Raw genomic sequence first — 23,895 nt, 5'->3', positions numbered from 1 at the left:
AGTCTCAAAACCTACTGTATCAAGTAAATTTCTCTTCAGAAGAATGGATTAATAGAGGTGTAACTTGAATCATCTTTGTTAGGAATACAAAGATTCCCCCCAAACGAGATTCATATCAGCTGCAGTATATCCCTTGCAAAAGAATGCAAGCCAAACCAATGCCTCTCATGCTCAAATACAATGTAGTGTGCACATGAGAAACAAAGAGATAGCTGCTTTGAATTACTATGGAAATCCTAAAGCAGCTACATTATCTGCAGAATCAAGGAACTGTTACAGTTCTGTTTTTTCCTTCCTCTCCGCCTCACCTAAAACAAGGCTTCACTCCTACTGCTGTGACGACGGGAAGAAAATCACATTAAAAAGGGCTCATGTTCTATATTGGTTGACAAAGTTATTCTAATTTTGTACACCAAAACATTTCCTGCAGCAAGTTACCCTGCCATCTGTGATAGGTAAACCTAAGATAAACAACATGAAGAATCTCAGACCCTGCTGGAGAGTCTCACTTTGTCTATGTTTGGGGAATATAAATTTAAATAGTTCTTATACCTTTTAAAGAAAAGTATCATCTAGCTGCAGAGAACTGCAATTAAAAAAGGGGGGGGCTTCTCAGCAATGCATGGAAGTGTCCTGGAAATGATAATGCTCAAGCTGAGCATATTAAAGCATTCTGAAAGGTATTTTTAAAAAAATCAAGTATCAAAGAGGATAGGATTTGAAGTGAAAAAACATTTCTATGTGCAGTGTTCTATGTACAAACTGCACAGTTCTACAGGTGATGAGCTATATCAAATACTACATTGGAACAAAAAATAAGAGTGGAAAGTAAACTCAAAATGAGGGAAAATATGGCAGAACCCAAGAAGAAGAAAGCTTAATACCTTAGGTATCCTGAAAATAATTCTGGAAAAGTCTCCCTTTTCATTATCTACTCTGATTTACTTGGGACCAGGAGGGATCGTAGATGGATTCTGCAATGATGAAGCTGGAAATGCCTGCAAATTCATCCCTGGTTGGAACGGTCCCCCAGGTTGGTTAGGAATTACTAGAGACTGTTGTGGTGTTCCTGAAATTCCTACCCACTGTACTGGATACCCTGGCCCCACCACAGCATTATATTGACAAACATGGGGTATTCCATATGATGATAATGGCCCAGGAAATGAAGGGAGTGACAGTCCTTGTGGCAAGGAGGTTGGGACAGCTCCACGGATTTGGGACAGAGAAGAAATCCATGTTGGTGTGTAGCCCATAGTAGATGGAGTATTCTAACAAAAACAAAAATAAAAACAAAAACAAAAGATCAGTTTATTTGATAGATGCTTTTACTCTATATTCCTATTCTTTTTTATCTTACTACTACTCTCTCATTATTATTCTGAGTATCTACCATTTTGGGAGTAACTTTCTGTGTGCTCATAGTTATATACCTTATTTCATCTTCATAACTGTCCTGCAAGACAAAGCATTTTTTGATGAGGAAACACAAGCTCAAAATTAATAATGCCCATCACCACTTAGCAAATTAATAGTAAGGTAAGGATTTGAACACAGTTCCAGATAACTCCAAGGCCCCTGGTAAATTTCTGTTCACAGTTCAGTGTCTCCTTTCCTCATGCTAGCACTACTCTTCTATTTTTACTTCCTTCTGCTAGTCCCAGGCATTCTTTCATTCAGGGCCACAGACAATAGGTCATCTTACTACATAATTCTCTGAAGACAGAGGATCATAATTTAGTGTGGCATAGGGAAAACAGCCTGGCATATAGTAGGTGCTCAATAAATGTCACCTCCCTACCTCCTTCTACTACTCACTACTTGAAGTCTGATATTTCTATTATATTTTGGGAAATTTAAACTCAAGACAATTATGTTTTTGACAGTTCTGAGAAAATATATTCCTGCTTGATTCTTATTATATCATATTGTGATTATGTGTTATGTATAGAGATTACTAAAATCAACTGAGCACACACATAGAGATTACTGAAATCACATGGGAATAATATGTCTAAATGAAAGTAAATAATTCTTCCTTAAGGGAGAGCTTGGTATCAGTCCCAAATTCTTAGTTCTTTTAAATTGATGCTCAAGTTAAAACCCTTTCAACTAAAGTTTCAAGTTTAAGATAAAGGTTTTCTTGCTTGACTCAAGAATGAATGACAAGATCTCTTGAGGGGAAAAAAGAACTTTTATTTAAAGTCCAGCAATCCCATTTTTATATCAGTATTTTTGTTGTTAAAGTAAAATTAAATACTTCTGGTTTAAAAATAGCACATATAGTACGATCACATGTTTGTAAAGCTATTTCTATGTATCCATATATAGACATACAAAGATACCTGAAATGATGTTTATCTAAAGTTAGTGACAATCATTTCTGGGTGGTGGGATTTGAAGGTGGTATTTTAAAATTTTGTACTTTTCTGCATTGATTAACTTCTATAACACACATTATTATTTTACAAAAATACTAATGTGATTTTTATTTTTAACAGACTGAATTGGAGATGACTTGTTATACTTAATTTTCTCTTGGATATTTAAAAGGCATCTCAGGTTCAAATAACCAAAATCAAATGTATGATTTTTCTACTACCAAAACACACTGCCTGCTCATGTTCCCCTTCTTGATGATTGGTACACTGGAATGATAGCCAGTTATACCAGCCAGAAACCTAGCCTTGACACCTCCATCTGGTCCATTTTATCTCTTAAACATTTTTTGGAATCTGTTCATTTCTCTTCATCTCAGCTTCTCTCTCTTTTTGTAAAAAAAATAAAATAGTTAAAAAGTTCAACTTCTCTTTATCAGGCCTACTGTGACTAATTCTTGATTGGTCTACCAAGCTTATCTTCTTCAATAATCTTTCTTCTTGCTTCAAGTCAGAGTGATCTTTTCAAAAAGCAAATCTGATCATGTCAACCCTAGTGCTTCAATAGCTATCTATCTTTCTTAAAATAAAGACAAAGATCCTTATCATCACCACTTTTAAGACCCTATAGACCTCCTTAGATTCACTCTGCACCAACTCCTCTCTGCTCTCTTCACTTCAGCCAAATGGGTCTGCTTTCAGTCCTTTCAGTCTCTGTTTCCCCATACAGGGCTTTGCATATGCTGTTCTTCCTGCTTAGAATCATGTTCCCTCCCCTTTTCACTTAGTTAACACTTATCCTTCAGATCTCTGCTTAATCATCACTTTCTCAGGAAAGCTTTCATTGACTTCCCTTTACTAGGTCAAATTTCCCTTACTGTGTGATATCTTATATCTCTCTTTTGTAGTCCTTATTACCTGCTGCAATTTTATATTTTTTATACAAGTCTGTTCATATCTAACTTTCCCACCAGGATATAAGTCCCATGAGAATAGGGAACATACACTTGTTGTGACTAATCAAACCCAGTGCCTAGCAGAGGGCTTGGCACATAGTAAAGGACCTGGCACATAACTGTGACAGTTTTCTAAGGCTACATAACAGTAACATGCAAGATCATTAGATAGTGAGACAGGCTCTCCACATAAAGATATAATCAACTGAACTTAAAAATACAAAAATAGTTACGACATACAGGATACTACTATGTGCTAGGCACTTAAGATGTTAATCTTCACAACAATCTTGCAGAGCAGAAAGTATTATCTCTGTTTTAAAGGCATGGAAACTGAGGCACAAATGACTTGTCTAAAGTCACACAACTAGTAAATGACTGAGCTGACCTGGAACCAAGTCTGTATTAAGAACGTTTACCACTTTTATTCGTACTCCATTTCCTACGCACTCTTCCTCCAAGCATCCCTCATTATAACTGCAATAAACCACTCTTCAACTCAGCAACAAAGGCTTCCATTCACATAATGCTCAGAGCATCTTTCACTGGCAGCACAAACACATTTATGCCTTGAAATCTGCCTCTAATGGCTTCGAATTTCTACAATGGTGATACTATCTGTGTATAAATACGTGCCAGGAATAATATAAATACAGAGAGCCCTCAAGCAGATATACTGTTTACTAGTTTGGAAAATCTAGGCTTTTGAAAATTTTTATTGAATGTTAACTCTAAATGTATCTTCAGACTCTTTATCAAACTACATGCAATGACTATATATACACACATGTATGTGTATACAAACATAACAGACACAGACATATCTCTTTCAATTATATGGGTTCAGATTCTAAGCCCTGATTCACATTTTATTTATTTATTTATTTTTTTTGGTTTTTTGGTTTGTGCAGTAGGTTTGATTGATTGAGTCATTCATTCATTCGCTTAGCAAATACCTATTAGGACCTACCATTTATCAAGGTAAAGAGCACTGTAGGAGACCCCATTTGCCTTTCAAGGGGGAACCAAAGTGGCCATGTTTAGGAGGCAGTTGAATCAACTGATCTGAACTCAGAAAAGAGGCTCTGGGATTGTGAGTGCACATTGGTGATGACTGAAGCCATTGGTCAAAGATGACACCACTTAAGAGAGTAACAGACTAAGGAGATCTACAGGTGAGTCTTAGGGGGTCTGCTTTTGACACTGAGAAGAGACACAGAGGTGGCTAATCAGAGAAGGGGAAGAAAAGCCAGGACTATTTTATCACAGCCTCCAAAGGTCTATTTATCTTTCTCTCTTCTGTCACTATTTTTTTTATCTATTTTTTTTTATCACGCTTTAATATCTCTTTCAATTATATGGGTTCAGATTCTAAGCCCTGATTCACATTTTAATAGACTTATTCATTTTGAAAAAAAATGATACTTTAAAAATTCACACACAGAAAACAACAAAGTAAAATAAGATCCAAATTCCATCATCCAGGATATTTTAAGGGCTTTTCCTATTTATATGCATATATAGGCTAGGCTAAGTCGCTTCAGTTGTGTCTGACTCTTTGTGACACTATGGACCGTAGCCCACCAGGCATGCCTGTCCATGGGGTTCTCCAGGCAAGAACACTGGAGTGGGTTGTCATGCCCTCTTCCAGGGGCTCTTCCCAACCCAGGGATCGAACCTACATCTCTTATGTCTCCTGCATTGGCAGGTGGGTTCTTTACCACTAGTGTCACCTGGGAAGCCCATATGCATATATACATGTATCAAATATATATAATTTTACCTAAGTACTATATATACTATTCTGTGATCCTATCTTCTTTCTACTCCAGAATGCATTTTGGACATCTTTCTACACTTCGATTGCCATGTACACCTAAGACCAGATGCAATTAACCAGACATCTCATCCATAAAATAATAATTAAAGATCTTTAAAACTCTTTTTCATATTGAATACATAAAATAATTTATTGGCTCTGAGAATACTGATCTACCACTAACATAAGATAGCTTTTCCTTAAAATCCAAACTTCTTGTACCACAAAACTGAATTAACCCTTACTCCAGATGCTTTCTTTTTTGATACTTGATGTTTTTTCTTCCAGGTATAATAGCCTAAAACAAGGGTCAGCAATCTACAGCCTGCCAACTCTTTTTGCAAATAATCAAGTTTTAACGGAACAAAGCCATGCCTACTTGTTTATATACTGTCTGTGGCTGTTTTTGCAGCATTGAGTAGCTGCAACCCCACGGCTTGAAAATATTTACTAACTGGCTCCTTCCCAGAAAAAGTTTGCAGGCCTCTGCCCTAAAAGATAATTTGCATGAAGACATAATGAATCTAGACAAGGATAACCACTCTCTCATGGTAATTATAACCATAGACCTATGTGAGTCAATTTTTATGGTTTTAGTTCTCATAAATAGAGTCAGGTATAAACTACTTACTTCATATGCTTTGTTCCAGTTGTCTGTTTCTAGTTTCTGTTGACTCTGTTTAAGTTGGTTTAAACTTGGCTTAATAAGTGAATTTCCTACTGTTTCCTTTGTCCAGTCATCCACCAATTTGTGTAAGTCATCTGTGAACATTCCTTTTTTACTAACTGAAGATTGCTGGAATGATGCTGCGCTACTTTCCACACACAGTGGATCTATAAGAAGAAAAACAGAGAAACCATGAAAAGGAATTAAAACATAAACAAATACTCTTTTGTGGCTGATAATGCAGAACTACCTATTGGGTATAGATAGGGTAACCAGGTATTCTAGTTTATCTGGGACAGTTCTGGTTTAAAGCTATTATCCTGGTGTTAATACTAACAGTATGCCCTTCACTCTCAAAAGTTTCCTCTTGTTTGAATGGCAAATTATATGGTCACCTTAAGTATAAATCAAATATAATAAACAGTATCTCAAAAACATCTGTATCAACTCTATAATCTTTTCATCAGTTTCCTCAGATAGATACTTAGAAGAGTTAAAAAACAATCAGAATGTTAAAAAGTAGAAAGAATCTTAGAATTCTAATCCAAAACACCATTTGTTTTATAATGGGGAAATGTGGCTTAGAAAAAAATAAACTGACATGCCTGAGAGCTTGCAATTAGTTACCAGCAGAGTCAGGCCTGGAACTCTTAAAGTCTAAATGAGAACTCACTCTTTTCAATATATCATACTGACTTTCAAATTTTTCAGAAAACTAGAATCTCATTTTTTTTTAAATCAGTATTTCTGTTTATATCTAGAATAGCAGAAACCAGGAGGCAGATGGTTTGTTAGTCTCATGAGTTCTAGAGCACAAAATGTACAAATAGATGAAAGAAATCAATATAGATGTCTCTATCAATGAAAAGTCTCCTAATCTGAACATCAAAGTAAGTCTTTAATTTAGTACTCTTATACAAGCTAACCAAATCATTCTCATAGAAAAGATTCACAAAATTCCTCTGACTGATTTACGAGCCAAAACTTGCAGAGTGGGTCTAAAATGAATTTTAGGAAATGCAGTTGTGAAATTTAAGCACAATAACACTTCCAGGGATTTAATTAAATACATAAGTGACAAAATCTTGTACAATTGTCATGTTACTTTTTTTAATTGTGAAAAACTATTTAAAATGTAAAAGTTAAGGCAAGAACATCAGTATTAACACTTTCAAAGTACTTTTATCTTCTTTGAAACTCATAACAGGGCCATGATATAGGTTCAGCAAGTTATCATTCTGTTTTGGGGATGGGAAGACTAGAATCCAGAGGGTAAACAGCTGAGGTTATATGCTGGGGTTAGAACCAAGTATCCTGACTGTTTTGTCAATGTGCTTTCCATTATACCATGCCAACCCCATGCCTTTTCCCATGGGAAAAGGATAAGAAAATTCCTTAATAAGGAGGAACATAATAATCTCAATGATTGCTTATACATAGTCTGTCATTCTCTATGACTCCTGAGCTACTGAAGGCTTAGATTAAACGATATTAAAAATTAAATGGACACAGGGAACTATATTCAATATCCTGTGACAAACCTTAATGGAAAAGAATATGAAAAACTCTCTCTCTATATATGTACGTATGTATGTATAGCTGAGACTTTGCTGTAGAGAAGAAATTAACACAACATGGTAAATCAAATCAACTACACTTCAACCGTGAACTCCCAGATGTTCAAGCAGGTTTTAGAAAAGGCAGAGGCACCAGAGATCAAATTGCCAACATCCGCTGGATCATGGAGAAAGCAAGAGAGTTTCAGAAAAACATCTATTTCTGCTTCATTGACTATGCCAAGGCCTTTGACTGTGTGGATCACAATAAACTGTGGAACATTCTGAAAGAGATGGGAATCCCAGACCACCTGACCTGCCTCTTGAGAAACCTGTATGCAGGTCAGGAAGCAACAGTTAGAACCGGTCATGGAACAACAGACTGGTTCCAAATAGGAAAAGGAGTGCGTCAAGGTTGTATATTGTCACCTTGCTTATTTAACTTATATGCAGAGTACATCATGAGGAACGCTGGGCTGGAAGAAGCACAAGCTGGAATCAAGATTGCTGGGAGAAATATCAATAACCTCAGATATGCAGATGACACTACCCTTATGGCAGAAAGTGAAGAGGAACTCAAAAGCCTCTTGATGAAAGTGAAAGAGGAGAGTGAAAAGGTTGGCTTGAAGCTCAACATTCAGAAAACAAAGATCATGGCATCTGGTCCCATCACTTCATGGGAAATAGATGGAAAAACAGTGGAAACAGTGTCAGACTTTGTTTTTTTGGGCTCCAAAATCACTGCAGATGCTGATTGCAGCCATGAAATTAAAAGACGCTTGCTCCTTGGAAGGAAAGTTATGACCAACCTTGATAGTATATTAAAAAGCAGAGACATTACTTTGCCGACTAAGGTCCGTCTAGTCAAGGCAATGGTTTTTCCCGTGGTCATGTATGGATGTGAGAGTTGGACTGTGAAGAAAGCTGATCGCCGAAGAATCGATGCTTTTGAACTGTGGTGTTGGAGAAGACTCTTGAGAGTCCCTTATACTGCAAGGAGATCCAACCAGTCCATTCTAAAGGAGATCAATCCTGGATGTTCATTGGAGGGACTGATGCTAGAGCTGAAACTCCAATACTTTGGCCACCTCATGAGACGAGTTGACTCACTGGAAAAGACTCTGATGCTGGGAAAGGTTGGGGGCGGGAGGAGAAGGGGACGACGGAGAATGAGATGGCTGGATGGCATCACCGACTCTGTGGACATGAGTTTGAGTGTACTCCGGGAGTTGGTGATGGACAGGGAGGCCTGGCGTGCTGTGATTCATGGGGTCGCGGAGAGTCGGACACGACTGAGCGACTGAACTGAACTGAACTGAACTGAACACTTCAATAAAATTTAAAAACAAACAAACAAAAATCAATGGAGTCTGAGGACAGACCAAGAGGAGCTTAGAGACATGACAAATAAATATCAGGTGGTATCCTGGATGGGATCCTAGAACAGAAAAATAATTTATGTAAAAACTCAGGAAATAAAAATAAAGTATGGACTTTTGTTAATAAAAAATTAAATGTAAACATATTAGTGAAAATTGCTTAAAAAGAGTTTAATGAAATAAGTGGAACATATTCGAATATACAAAACAGTTTCACAAAATTATTTTTACTAATTTTGGGCAACCATGGTGTACTAAAACGATGTACCAACCTTGTTGGAATTACTACTTTTCTAAGTTTTAAAACCGAAGAACATACAAGTCAGCCTATAATAAAAGTATCATTTTTTCCTGTTTTCCCTCTGCACATTCATCTGATTCTCTGCCAACTACAATGAGCAAACAATTAGCACAACAATGTTGGGGAAGACTTTGGAGCTGAAGCCTTTTATAGATTGTGTTCTTACCCTGGAAAAATGTCAGTGGATAGGAATAAAAAGGAAACAATAGCCAGAAACATATACATATTATCATTCTATTCATATCATAATAGTCTATACATAATCTTCTATACATATTATCAAGTGCCAGCATTTCTATCCACACAGCTAATCTGGAGGAGGATTTCTGTGCTCATTCCCCTTTAGTTTCTATTAAAAAGCCCTGTTACAAACAGCTAAGTTTGGATGTCATGCATTTACGAACATTTCTGTACTAACGGAAAACCCAGTGTCAGGATTTTTCTTGTGTACAAATCTGGTGGAACAAATGATCTTGAGCACTCAACTGGTGGCCAGTGATGGCTGCTACACTAATGGTACAATTGCCAACAAGGGGAGGACGTATTTATTTATTTTTATTGAGGAAACATTGATCTACAACATTATATGTTTCATATATACAACACTGTATTTCTACTTTTGTATACCTTACTGAATGTTGTTCAGTGCCTAACTATGTTTTACACATGGAAGGAACATTTATTGATTGATTTCATTTAAAAGTTATTCATATCATATTAAAGTTCACAAACCAGAAATTAACCAACAAATGCACATTAAGAGAAATACACTTCAAATGTGTTTTATGATAGTAACATAACTTGTTAACTTCAAAAGTGCTCTTTTAATATTCATTTCTTATTGATGAAATGAGTAAAGTCAGAGTTTAGTCCTTGGTATTCTTTTTTGTTTTTCCCCCAAGTTAATTCCTACATTCAGGTAGTTCCAGTAATCACATTACTGGAATTTGCAGTAAAGTGCAAATGTTTCCATATCTTTACCTCAAATCTTGATCTTTCTTCAATCCAACCTCACATCCAACTCCCAAATGTGTTTCTCCAATTCAATTTCAATAAATTGTTCAATTAAATACACCTATCATTGTGTTAGAATGACAGTTTGCCTAAATGGTGTACTTCTGTTAAAGATACCACATTTACTCCACTCAGACTAAGACCCTTTGAATCTCCCCACAAACACACACATATTCAGTTTATCTCCACATCATTGCAATTCATCCTATATGACATCTCTTACCTATTTTCACTTCCATAATTCTCTAAATTCTTAATTATCTCATGCATGAACTGCTATGATGGCAATGATCTAAACAGACTGACTCCCTGGCTCTAGCTAACACACTCTTCACAATGCCATCAGATTAGTACCAGTTAAATGCTGTTTTCAGCATATCATTCCTCTGCTCAAAGAAAACCCCTCAAACCCAAACTTTAATAGTTTCTTAGAACTAACAATAGTGGGTTTTCAACTTGTTTTGGTGGCAAAGTCCTTGGGAGTCATGATTATCTTTGCAGAGCATGCAAACATACATTATCTTATTATCCTTAGACATTATATTGTTAAGCTTAAATACATAATAAAGTGCTAGATTAGATATATTATCTTACATCAAACTATAGCAATTTTTTTAAGGTGTGAGGGAAAACCTTCTAATGTAAAGCCCTCCATTTAACTCAATCATAAACTTAACATAAACTTAACAGTTTATGATTTGCATTTCTTTATATCATGCAGTTCTACCTACGGACAATACTCTTCACATTCCGCTTCATCAATTTTATTCCAATCCATTTACCTTTCAACACCAACTCAAATCCTATTTCCTGAATGCAACAGTCTCAGACCACTATTGCCTTTAGATGATCTCCTGTTGCCTCCTTTCAATCCAGGGAACACACAATTTCTGGTATTGAGAGGCAATGAAATATAGCAGTGAAGAACCAAGGCTTTGGAGTCAGATCTGCTTAACCCCATTAACTTTAGTCTCCTTGTCTGTAAGGACAGACTTACTTCTAACTAGTTGAGAGATGTTTTGAGGATTGAGATTAAGTAATGTGATTATGTTTCAGGGCTCCCAAGACTACTCACAGATTCAGTGATTCAACAGAAAGTCTTACAGGACTCAGCATATAGTTGTACTCACAGATGAGTTTACTAGAGCAAAAGGATGCACGACAAGATCAGCAAGGGAAAAAGACACAGGAATCTAGAGAAATTCATGCACAGATTTCCCTATGCTCTCTTCCGACGGTGAGGGAGCATTCTTAAGTATGCTTCTTTCTCTCAGCAACAAAAAATACAGTAACATATGGGTAAGTATCTGGCCAGGGAAGACCAACAGAGACTCAGGTTTTTGTTGAGACTCAGGTCAAATAAGCACCTTTTGCCCAGCATGAACCAAAATACCAGACTCTAAAATTAGAGTCTATATTCAGCATAAATCACATAATTTGTACCAACAATTTAGGCAAAGTGAACTATACTTATCAGGGAAGAAAGGGTAACCAAATACCTACACAACAGCCAAAGTCCCACCTTGGAAACAGGCCTTCCTAAAGACAGCAGTCGCGTACCTACTATACTAACTCTTTTCAGCATAGTTTAGCACAGTGCTCACATTCAGTATTATAAGTTAACCACACACCTACATTGTAAATACCATTACATTGCAATATGCATCATTTCATGTTTCTCAAAATAGGTATAACTCTGGGCAGACAAAGATGGATATGGATCTTAGTATATATGTTAAGGCAGTGCTTCGTTAAATGTATTCTGTGAAAAGTGGGTTCTCTGGTAAAACTGTTTGAGGAAGTGTACATTTATTTCCTTTCTTGAAAATTCTCAATACATATTAGTACATTAAAGGATCTAAGAGGTTCTACAGAGGAAAAATGATTTTTATATGACTGACTCCAACATTTCCTATTTGACCATGCAACACCTATTATTAACTCCTTGCTGACAGCTTATAAAATGTGTGCTAAGGCTAACAAATGTGTTCATTAATCATGGGCAAATGGGGAAAATATGAAACATCAGCAAACTTTGAAGGAAAGCTATTAGAACTAGAAATATGAAATTACTTGGTTCTATGATGGTCCATGAAGTAATAAAACCATTAGAAGCTATGTGTGGAACACTCTATATTTGCAAACTTGTCTTTAATAAATTCTTAAAGGAAAGAGAAAATGAAAATAATTTAGCTTCCGTTTAGGGAAATAATATTTTCATATTAGGTATGCTTAGGAATTAACCTAAACATTTTAATAAATAAATTATTTTAATGGAAGTTTAATAGATACTCTCATTTCTACCTGATGAAAAATAATTTCTGTCTTCCAGCATGACAGAGTGAGATTATCAAATTCTCTCCCTCAAAAGCAGTAATAAAAGTGGACAAAACTCTCGAAAACAATTATTTCAGCAATCTGGAATTTGGCCAAAGGCATGCAACAAAATCAAAAGTGTTATTCATGAACACCACTCAACTTTTAAGAACTATGTAATCTGTGGCGTTTTTGCCCAGGGCTGTTTCTGTTAACTCTGCATCAACTCTTCTTGAACAGCAATTCAAACACAGTGGTGGCGAGGCGCTGGAATGGCCCAGACGACATACCCCACATACAAGTTCAGGAGCAGCGGCCGAGAGGAGATACCCCACGTCCAAGGTCAGGAGCGGCGGCCGAGAGGAGACACCCTATGTCCAAGGTAAGGAGCAACAGGTGCACTTTGCTGGAGCAGCCCTGAAGATACACCCCACGTCCAAGATAAGGAGCAACACGTGCACTTTGCTGCAGCAGCCAAAAAGAGACACCACACGTCAAGGTAAGAGAAACCAGTAAGACAGTAGGCGCTGAGAGAGGGCATCAGAGGACAGACAGACTGAAACCAAAATCACAGAAAACTAGCCAATCTGATCACATGGACCACAGCCTTGTCTAACTCAATGAAACTAAGCCATGCCGTGTAGGGCCACCTAAGACAGACGGGTCATGGTGGAGAGTTCTGACAAAATGTGGTCCACTGGAGAAGGGAATGGCAAACCACTTCAGTATTTTTGCCTTGAGAACCCCATGAACAGTATGAAAAGACAAAAACATAGGACACTGAAAGATGAACTCCCCAGCTCTGTAGCTGCCCAATATGCTACTGGAGATCAGTGGAGAAATAACTCCAGAAACAATGAAGGGATGGAGCCAAAACAAAAACAAACCCAGTTGTGGATGTGACTGGTGATAGAAGCAAGGTCCAATGCTGTAAAGAGCAATTATGCATAGGAACCTGGAATGTTAGGTCCATGAATCAAGGCAAATTGGAAGTGGTCAAACAGGAGATGGCAAGAGTGCACGTCAAAATTCTAGGAATCAGCGAACTAAAAGGGACTGGAACGGGTGAATTTAACTCAGATGACCATTATATCTACTACTGTGGGCAAGAATCCCTTAGAAGAAATGGAGTAGCCATTATAGTCAACAAAAGGGTATGAAATGCAATACTTGGATGCAGTCTCAAAAATGAAAGAATGATCTGTTTGTTTCCAAGGCAAACCATTCAATATCACGGTAATCCAAGTCTATGCCCAGACCAGTAATGTGGAAGAAGCTGAAGCTGAATGGTTCTATGAAGACCTACAAGAACTTTTAGAACTAACACCCAAAAAAGATGTCCTTTTCATTATAGGGGACTGGAATGCAAAAGTAGGAAGTCAAGAAACACCTGGAGTAACAGGCAAATTTGGCCTTGGAGCTCGGAATGAAGCAGGACAAAGGCTAATAGAGTTTTGTCAAGAGAATGCACTGGTCATAGCAAACACCCTCTTCCAACAACAAAAGAGAAGACTCTACACATGGACATCACATGATGGCTAACACTGAAATCTGACTGACTATATTCTTTGCAGCCAAAGATGGAGAAACTCTATACAGTCAGCAAAAAGAAGAAAGGGAGCTGACTGTGGCTCAGATCATGAACTGCTTATTGCCAAATTCAGACTTAAATTGAAGAAAGTGGGGAAAACCACTAGACCATTCAGGTATGACCTAAATCAAATACTTTATACAGTGGAAGTGAGAAATAGATTTAAGGGACTAGATTTGATAGACAGAGTGCCTGATGAATAATGGACGGAGGTTCGTGACATTGTACAGGAGACAGGGAGCAAGACCATCCCCATGGAAAAGAAATGCAAACTGGAAAAATGGCTGTCTGAGGAGGTCTTACAAATAGCTGTGAAAAGAAGAGAAGTGAAAAGCGAAGGAGAAAAGGAAAGATATACCCATTGGAATGCAAAGTTCCAAAGAATAGCAAGGAGAGATAAGAAAGCCTTCCTCAGTAATCAGTGTAAAGAAATAGAGGAAAACAAGAGAATGGAAAAGACTAGAGATGTCGTCAAGAAAATTAGAGATACCAAGGGAATATTTCATGCAAAGATGGGCTCAATAAAGGACAGAAATGGTATGGACCTAACAGAAGCAGAAGATATTAAGAAGAGGAGGCAAGAATACACAGAAGAACTGTACAAAAAAGATCTTCATGACCCAGATAATCACAATGGTGTGATCATTCACCTAGAGCGAGACATTCTGGAATGTGAAGTCAAGTGGGCCTTAGGAAGCATCACTATGAACAAAGCTAGTGAAGGTGATGAAATTCCAGTTGAGCTATTTCAAGTCTTGAAAGATGATGCTGTGAAAGTGCTGCACTCAATATGTCAGCAAATTTGGAAAACTCAGCAGTGGCCACAGGACTGGAAAAGGTCAGTTTTCATTCCAATCTCAAAGAAAGGCAATGCCAGAGAATGCTCAAACTACTGCACAATTGCACTCATCTCACATGCTAGTAAAGTCATGCTCAAAATTCTCCAAGCCAGGCTTCAGCAATACACGAACTGTGAAATTCCAGCAGTTCAAGCTGATTTTAGAAAAGGCAGAGGAAGCAGAGATCAAATTGGCAACATCCACTGGATCACTGAAAATGCAAGAAAGTTCTTGAAAAACATCTATTTCTGCTTTATTGACTATGCCAAAGCCTCTGACTGTGTGGATCACAACAAACTGTGGAAAATTCTGAAAGAGATGGGAATACCAGACCACCTGACCTGCCTCTTGAGAAACCTATATGCAGGTCAGGAAGCAACAGTTAGAACTGGACATGGAACAACAGACTGGTTCCAAATATGAAAAGGAGTACGTCAAGGCTGTATATTGTCACCCTGCTTATATAACTTATAATAAGACCACATCATGAGAAATCCTGGGTTGGAGGAAGCACAAGCTAGAATCAAGATTGCCAGGAGAAATATCAATAACCACCACCCTTATGGCAGAAAGTGAAGAACAACTAAAAAGCTTCTTGATGACAATGAAGGAGGAGAGTGAAAAAGTTGGCTTGAAGCTCAACATTCAGAAAACTAAGATCGTGGCATCTGGTCCCATCACTCATGGGAAATAGATGGGGAAACAGTGGAAACAGTGTCAGACTTTATTTTTTTGGGCTCCAAAATCACTGCAGATGCTGATTGCAGCCATGAAATTAAAAGACGCTTACTCCTTGGAAGGAAAGTTATGACCAACCTAGTTCAGTTCAGTTCAGTCGCTCGGTCGTGTCTGACTTTGCGACCCCATGAACCACAGCACCACCACAGGCCTCCCTGTCCATCACCAACTCCCAGAGTCTACATAAACCCATGTCCATTGAGTCAGTGATGCCATCCAACCATCTTATCCTCTGTCTTCCCCTTCTCCGCCTGTCCTCAATCTTTCCCAGCATCAGGGTCTTTTCAAATGAGTCAGATCTTCGCATCAGGTGGCCAAAGAGTTTCAGCTTCAACATCAGTCCTTCCAATGAACACCCAGGACTGATCTCCTTTAGGATGGACTGGTTGGATCTCCTTGCAGTCCAAGGGACTCTCAAGAGTCTTCTCCAACACCACAGTTCAAAAGCATCAATTCTTTGGTGCTCAGCTTTCTTTATGGTCCATCTCTCACATCCATACATGACCACTGGAAAAACCATAGCCTAGACAGCATATTAAAAAGTAGAGACATTACTTTTCCAACAAAGTTCCATATAGTCAAGGCTATGGTGTTGGAATTATCTGACAGATACTCTGAAGAAGCTATTATGAAAATGCTCAAATAGGTAATCACAAAAACTACTGAACCCAATGACAAAACTGAAAATCTTAACAAAAAAATAGAAGAACTAGAACCAAAAAATATAGAAAAACAGTAACAACAAAAAACACCCACCAAGAAACCTCCTTGGATGAACTCAGTAACAGAAGGGAGATGACAAAAGAAAATTTAATTTTCCCCAGTTTTATTGAGATAGCACTGTATAAGTTTAAGGTATACAGCATAATGATTTGAACTAGAATACATTATGAAACGACTACCACAATAACTTTAGTGAACATCCACTGTCTCATATAGCTAACAAAGTAAAAGAAAAAAATTTTTTTCTTGTGGTAAGAACACAGATTTACCCTCTTAACAACTTTCATAAAATATATAGCAGTGTTAATTGTGTTAATCATGTTGTACATTACATCCCTACTACTTATTTATCTTATAACTGGAAATTTGTACCTTTTGCCCATCTTTTTCACCACAAAAAGATACGGCATTTTTATTGACTATATTTTTCATACTATATATTTCATCCCCATGACTGATTCAATTGTAACTGGAAGTGTGTACTTCTTAATTTCCCTCATCTAATTCACTCATTCCACCCACTCCACAAAAAATTCAATTTAAACAACAGAGAAATAATACTGAAGCTTAAACAGGCACAGAAACTAAGGGACCTACGGGACAAGAGCAAAAAGTCTAAAATTTGTGTCATCAGAGTCTTAGAAGGACAGAAAAAAAAGAGAATGATAAGAAAAAAGTATCTGAAGAAATATTTGCTGATAACTTGCTAAATTTGTCAAATGATGTAAATCCACATATTCAAGCTCAGTGAACTCAAAACAGAAATAAACACATAGAACCTCACACCAACATACATAATTATTACTGAAACAGAAATAATTTTCAGAAAAATTACTGAAAATTAAAGAGAAGAAAAATTCTGAAGGCGGCCAGAGAAAAACAATGTAGGAATTTTATACAGGAAAACAATGATTCAAATGTCTATGGATTTCTCATTACAAACCATGGAAGCTAGAAAGAAGTGGCATAGTATTTTTAAAATGCTAAAAGATATGTGTCAACCCAAAATTCTGTATACAGCAAAAATATCCTTCAGGAATCAAAGTGTGAAAAAAGACGTTCTCAGATGAAAAAAAGTTAAAAGAATTTGTCACCAGTAGATCTGTTCTAAAAGAGTAACACTAAAGGAAGGGCTTTCCCGGTTGGGCAGTGATAAAGAATCTGCTTGCCAATGTAGAAGATGCAAGGGATATAGGTTCAATCCCTGGGTGGGTAAGATTCCCTGAAGTAGGAAATGGCAACCGACTCTATTATTCTTGCCTGGAAAATTCCATGGACAGAGGAACCTGCCAGGCTACAGTCCATGGAGTCTCAGAGTTGGACGTGACTGAGCGCGTGCGCGCGTGCACACACACACACACACACACACAGGAAGAACATTAAAGGAGGGGAACTTATAAGAGTAGGAAACATGAAAGAGCATGAAATGAAGGCAGACAAATAGAAATGGTATATCAGATAGCCTGAAACCCAAGTGAAAATGAAAATTATAATGCAGTGTGATACAGCTTTCCATATATGTAAAGGGAATACTTAATATAATTATAAAGAAGAAAGAAACTATATGAATGTAAGGTTTCTACATTCCCCTTGAAGTGGTAAAAGATTGATGTTAGGTAGACCACAAAGCTATAATCCCTAGAACAACCACTTAAAATGTAAAAAGAAATGAAGAAAAAACAGAATAGATAAACTGAAATGGAATATTAAAAGTACATTCGAATAAACCAAATGAAGGTAGAAAAGGAGAAGGAATGAAAAACATGAACAGAAAACAGATTTAAAATATGACAGACCAAAATCCAAACATATTGATCAGTACGTTCACTATAAATGGCTTAAAAATAAATGAAAGACAAAGACTGCCAGAATGGATTCTTTTTCATGTGACCATAAGTTATCTGCAAGAAACAAACTTCAAATGTAATAATATAGACAGATTAAAATTAAAAGGATGAAAAAGATACACCATGCAAACACTAAGCAAAAGAAAGATGGAATGGGTATTTAATATCAGACAAAGGAGACATCAAAGCAAGCACAAATAACTAAGAAAAAGAAGGATTATGTAGTACTTAGTATTATGTAATACTAAAAGAATTAACCAAGAAGATATAACAATGTTGGGTCTGTACTGCAGCCTCAAATACATGAGGCAAAAACTGACAGAACTGAAAGGAGAAAGAGACAAATCTACAATTACACTTGGAGTCTTCTACACTCTTCTCTCAGTCAACAATAGAAGCAGTAATGTGGTTTGGGGAGAGGGCAGGTGAGATGAATGAGGAGATTGAGACTAGCATATATACATCTCTATGTATAAAACAGATAGCTAATGAGAACCTACTGTATAGCACAGGTATCTCTACTCAGTGGCCTGTGGTGACCTAAATTTGAAGGAAATCCAGAAAAGGGGATATATGTATACATAGAGCTGATTCACTGTGCTGCATAGCAGACTGATACAACATTGTAAAGCAACTATACTTCAATAAAGATTTTAAAAAACAATAGAAGTAGTGCATAGTAAATGAGCAAGGATATAGAATAAGTGAACAATACCATTCAAACACCTAGATCTAACTTTTATAGAAAACTCTACTAAAAAACAACAGGGTTTACATTATCATGAAACATTCACCTAAATAAACCATATCTTGGGTAATAAAACAAATCTGAACAAATTGAAAGTAATCAAAACCACTGAAAATATATTCTCTGATCAAAATGAAATTGAAGTACAAATTAGTAACAGAGATAATAAGAAAAATCTCAAAACATGTGGAAATTAAACAACACAACCAAATGAACACGGAAGAAAGAGGAAGTCTCAAGAGAAGTAAGAATATATTTGGAACTGAAAAAAAAACCCAAAATACAGCATATCAAAACATAGAGGCTCTAGAGAACAAAGAATAAAACTTAGTGTGTGGAAAAATTTTAAATCACTTAGGAGGTCATGAGATCCAAGGATAGGATGCATTTGTCAAAAAATATAGAACTTTACAGCAAGGAGATCAAACCAGTCAATCACAAAGGAAATCAGTTCTGAATATACTTTGGAAGCTTGAATACTTTGGCCACCTGAAGCAAAGAAATGACTCATTGGAAAAGACCCTCATGCTGGGAAACACTGATAGTGGGAAGAGAAGGGGACAACAGAGGATGAGATGGTTGGATGGTATCAGTGACTCAATGGACATGAGTTTGAGCAAGCTCTGGAAGTTGGTGATGGACAGGGAAGCCTGATGTGCTGCAGTCCATGGAGTTGCAAACAGCTGTACATAACTGAGCAACTGAAGTGACTGATAGAAATTTACAGCAGAAAGAGCCAACAAAATACAGGAATGAAATGTATGAAAATTTTAAAAAATCATTTAGGGGTCAGAAATCCCAGGATGCAATCCCAAAATGTAACAAAAGAACCTAATCATATTCAGTTCAGTTCAGTTCAGTCACTCAGTTGTGTCCAAATCTTTGCGACCCCATGGACTGCAGCATGCCAGGCCTCCCTGTCCATCACCAACTCCTGGAGTTTACTCATGTCCATTGAGTTGATGATGCCATCCAACCATCTCATCCTCTGTCATCCCCTTCTCCTCCCGCCTTCAATATATCCCAGCATCAGGGTCTATTGCAGTGAGTCAGTTCTTCACATCAGGTGTCCAAAGTATTGGAGTTTCAGCATCAGTCCTTCTAATGAATATTCAGGACTGATTTCTTTTAGGATGGACTGGTTGGATCTCCTACAAATGTATAATAGAGTCTCACATAAAGGAGCAGAGGAACAAGTGCTGACCTACATAACTTTGGAAATGAGTGGGGCCGTTAATATTAAAGGCAAAAGAAACTATACATAAGCACTGCATTCTAGTTGATAAAGGTATTTCCCACTGGGTTACAAATTAACAAATCTGAAACCACAACACGTTATATTGAAATTGAACAATTAAATGAAGGGAAAGAGGATGGTGAGGCCTCTCACTGTTGGACTGGGAGGTTACAGATAAACAAGAGAAGGCTATAAAATCTATATGTTAATGGATTAGAGTTGGAGATAATAATATCAATGTGTGTTTACTTTAATATAGATACAGATGATTACAAATAAAAATATTCAAAGACATGGATATATATGAGTTAGCATGCATAGATATATTCTTTATCTGTCAGCTAAAATAATCTAGAAGCAATGACATCCCAGAAGCAAGGAGTACACCAAGCCCATATCTTGGTTTCTAATCTGTTCTCCAATAAGATGAATTATGGTTCTTTGTGGAAACAATGGCTTCTAGGAGCAGGAAATATACAAGATGAGCTTGGAGAGTCTTCTGGTGTCTTTGTGAAAGTGTTGCTCAGTTGTGTCCAACTCTTTGCCACTCCATATGACTGCAGCCTGCCAAGCTCCTCTGTCCATGGAATTCTCCAGGCAAGAATACTGGAGCGTGGATGAAACTGGAGCCTATTATACAGAGTGAAGTAAGCCACAAAGAAAAACACCAATACAGTATACTAACGCATATATATGGAATTTAGAAAGATGGCAACAATAACCCTATATGCGAGACAGCAAAAGAGACACAGATGTATAGAACAGGCCTTTGGACTCTGTGGGAGAGGGCGAGGGTGGGATGATTTGGAAGAATGGCATTGAAACATGTATGTTATCATATGTGAAACGAACCGCCAGTCCAGGTTCAATTCATGATACAGGATGCTCGGGGCTGGTGTACTGGGATGAACCAGAGGGATGGAATGGGGAGGGAGGTGGGAGGGGGGTTCAAGATGGGGAACACATGTATACCTGGGGCAGATTCATGTCAATGTATGGCAAAACCAATACAATAATGTAAAGTAATTAGCCTCCTGGACGGAGGTTCGTGGCGTTGTACAGGAGACAGGGACCAAGACCATCCCCATGGAAAAGAAATGCAAAAGAGCGAAATGGCTGTCTGAGGAGGCCTTACAAATAGCTGTGAAAAGAAGAGAGGCGAAAAGCAAAGGAGAAAAGGAAAGATATAAGCATCTGAATGCAGAGTTCCAAAGAATAGCAAGGAGAGATAAGAAAGACTTCCTCAGTGATCAATGCAAAGAAATAGAGGAAAACAACAGAATAGGAAAACAAGAGATCTCTTCAAGAAAATTAGAGATTCCAAGGGAACATTTCATGCAAAGATGGGCTTGAAAAAGGACAGAAATGGTATGGACCTAACAGAAGCAGAAGATATTAAGAAGAGGTGGAAAGAATACACAGAAGAACTGTACAAAAAAGATCTTCACGACCAAGATAGTCACGATAACGTGATCACTGACCTAGAGCCAGACATCTTGGAATGTGAAGTCAAGTGGGCCTTAGAAAGCATCACTACAAACAAAGCTAGTGGAGGTGATGGAATTCCAGTTGAGCTATTTCAAGTCTTGAAAGATGATGCTGTGAAAGTGCTGCACTCAATATGCCAGCCAATTTGGAAAACTCAGCAGTGGCCACAGGACTGGAAGAGGTCAGTCTTCATTCCAATCCCAAAGAAAGGCAATACCAAAGAATGCTCAAACTACCGCACAATTGCACTCATCTCACACGCTAGTAAAGTCATGCTCAAAATTCTCCAAGCCAGGCTTCAGCAGTATGTAAACCGTGAACTCCCAGATGTTCAAGCAGGTTTTAGAAAAAGCAGAGGAACCAGAGATCAAATTGCCAACATCCGCTGGATCATGGAGAAAGCAAGAGAGTTCCAGAAAAACATCTATTTCTGCTTCATTGACTATGCCAAAGCCTTTGACTGTGTGGATCACAATAAACTGTGGAACATTCTGAAAGAGATGGGAATCCCAGACCACCTGACCTGCCTCTTGAGAAACCTGTATGCAGGTCAGGAAGCAACAGTCAGAACTGTACATGGAACAACAGACTGGTTCCAAATAGGAAAAGGTGTACGTCAAGGTTGTATATTGTCACCTTGCTTATTTAACTTATATGCAGAGTACATCATGAGGAATGCTGGGCTGGAAGAAGCACAGGCTGGAATCAAGATTGCTGGGAGAAATATCAATAACCTCAGATATGCAGATGACACTACCCTTATGGCAGAAAGTGAAGAGGAACTCAAAAGCCTCTTGATGAAAGTGAAAGAGGAGAGTGAAAAGGTTGACTTGAAGCTCAACATTCAGAAAACAAAGATCATGGCATCTGGTCCCATCACTTCATGGGAAATAGATGGAAAAACAGTGGAAACAGTGTCAGACTTTATTTTTTGGGGCTCCAAAATCACTGCAGATGCTGATTGCAGCCAGGAAATTAAAAGACGCTTGCTCCTTGGAAGGAAAGTTATGACCAACCTTGATAGTATATTAAAAAGCAGAGACATTACTTTGCCAACCAAGGTCCGTCTAGTTAAGGCAATGGTTTTTCCCATGGTCATGTATGGATGTGAGAGTTGGACTGTGAAGAAAGCTGATTGCCGAAGAATCGATGCTTTTGAACTGTGGTGTTGGAGAAGACTCTTGAGAGTCCCTTATACTGCAAGGAGATCCAACCAGTCCATTCTAAAGCTCAATCCTGGGTGTTCATTGGAGGGACTGATGCTAAAGCTGAAACTGCAATACTTCAGCCACCTCATGCGACGAGTTGACTCACTGGAAAAGACTCTGATGCTGGGAAAGGTTGGGGGCGGGAGGAGAAGGGGACGACGGAGAATGAGATGGCTGGATGGCATCACTGACTCTGTGGACATGAGTTTGAGTGTACTCCGGGAGTTGGTGATGGACAGGGAGGCCTGGCGTGCTGTGATTCATGGGGTCGCGGAGAGTCGGACACAACTGAGCGACTGAACTGAACTGAATTAGCCTCCGATTAAAATAAATTTAAAAAAATAGAAATTCTGGAGTTGAAAAGTATAGAAACTGAAATACATTCACTAGAGGGGTTCAATAACAGATTTGAGTGAGCAAAAGAAAGAATCAGCCAACAAGAAGATCACATAATAGAGAAATCCACTCTGAGAAACAGAAAGAATGAAACAAAATGAAGAAATCCTTGAAGACCTGTGGAATACCATCAAGCAGTACAAAATATGCATAATGGAAGTTCCAAAAGGTGAAAAGCAAGGGGCAGAAAAAATATCAATGAGATTCATACCTACGCATATCATAATTCAACTGATAAAGTCAGTGTTATCCAATATGTATCTCATTGAGTTTATTCTAGAAAAAACTTTTAAAAGAAGAGTAAACTAGAGCCTGTAGAAAGAGGGAAATAATAAAGATTAGAATGGAAATAAAGAAAAGAAAAACAATAAAGTCAGTGAAACTAAAAGTTTGTTTTTTTTTTAATATCAACAAAATTGACAGTCCTTTTACTAGACTGACCAAGGGAAAACAAAAGAGAGAAACGATTCAAAGTATTAAAATAAAAAATAAAAGAGGGGACATCACTACAAATCTTACAGAAATAAAAAGGATTTTAAGATAATTCTATGAAAAATCGTATGACAACAAATTTGGTAATTTGGATGAAAGGGCCAGATTTTTATAAAATCACAAACATTGATTCATGGAAAGAGAAAAATCTTAATAGACCTATAACAAGGAAGGAGACTGAACTGATATTTCTAACATACAA

The 23,895-nt window shown here is 37.6% G+C and overlaps 1 protein-coding gene across 3 annotated transcripts in view; it reads right to left on the bottom strand.

The window, feature by feature from the left end:
• Positions 1-941: 941 nt before the first annotated feature.
• WNK3 (WNK lysine deficient protein kinase 3) overlaps positions 942-23,895 on the bottom strand; it is a 149,528-nt gene continuing 126,574 nt past the window's right edge. For all 3 annotated transcript variants that reach the window (XM_088833809.1, XM_088833810.1, XM_055393946.2), the window contains exons 21-22: positions 5,785-5,987; positions 942-1,271 (exon numbers count right to left, since the gene is read on the bottom strand). In XM_088833809.1, coding sequence (XP_088689935.1) covers positions 942-1,271; positions 5,785-5,987 — 533 coding nt within the window. The remainder of the gene's footprint in view (positions 1,272-5,784; positions 5,988-23,895) is intronic.

This window comes from Moschus berezovskii, chromosome X (assembly GCF_049115385.1).
Source record: "Moschus berezovskii isolate FMDL1 chromosome X, NW_MosBer_1.0, whole genome shotgun sequence".
NCBI lineage: Eukaryota > Metazoa > Chordata > Mammalia > Artiodactyla > Moschidae > Moschus > Moschus berezovskii.
The sequence above is the reverse complement of the archived record's forward strand: the minus strand, read 5'-3'. Positions and strand labels throughout refer to the sequence as shown.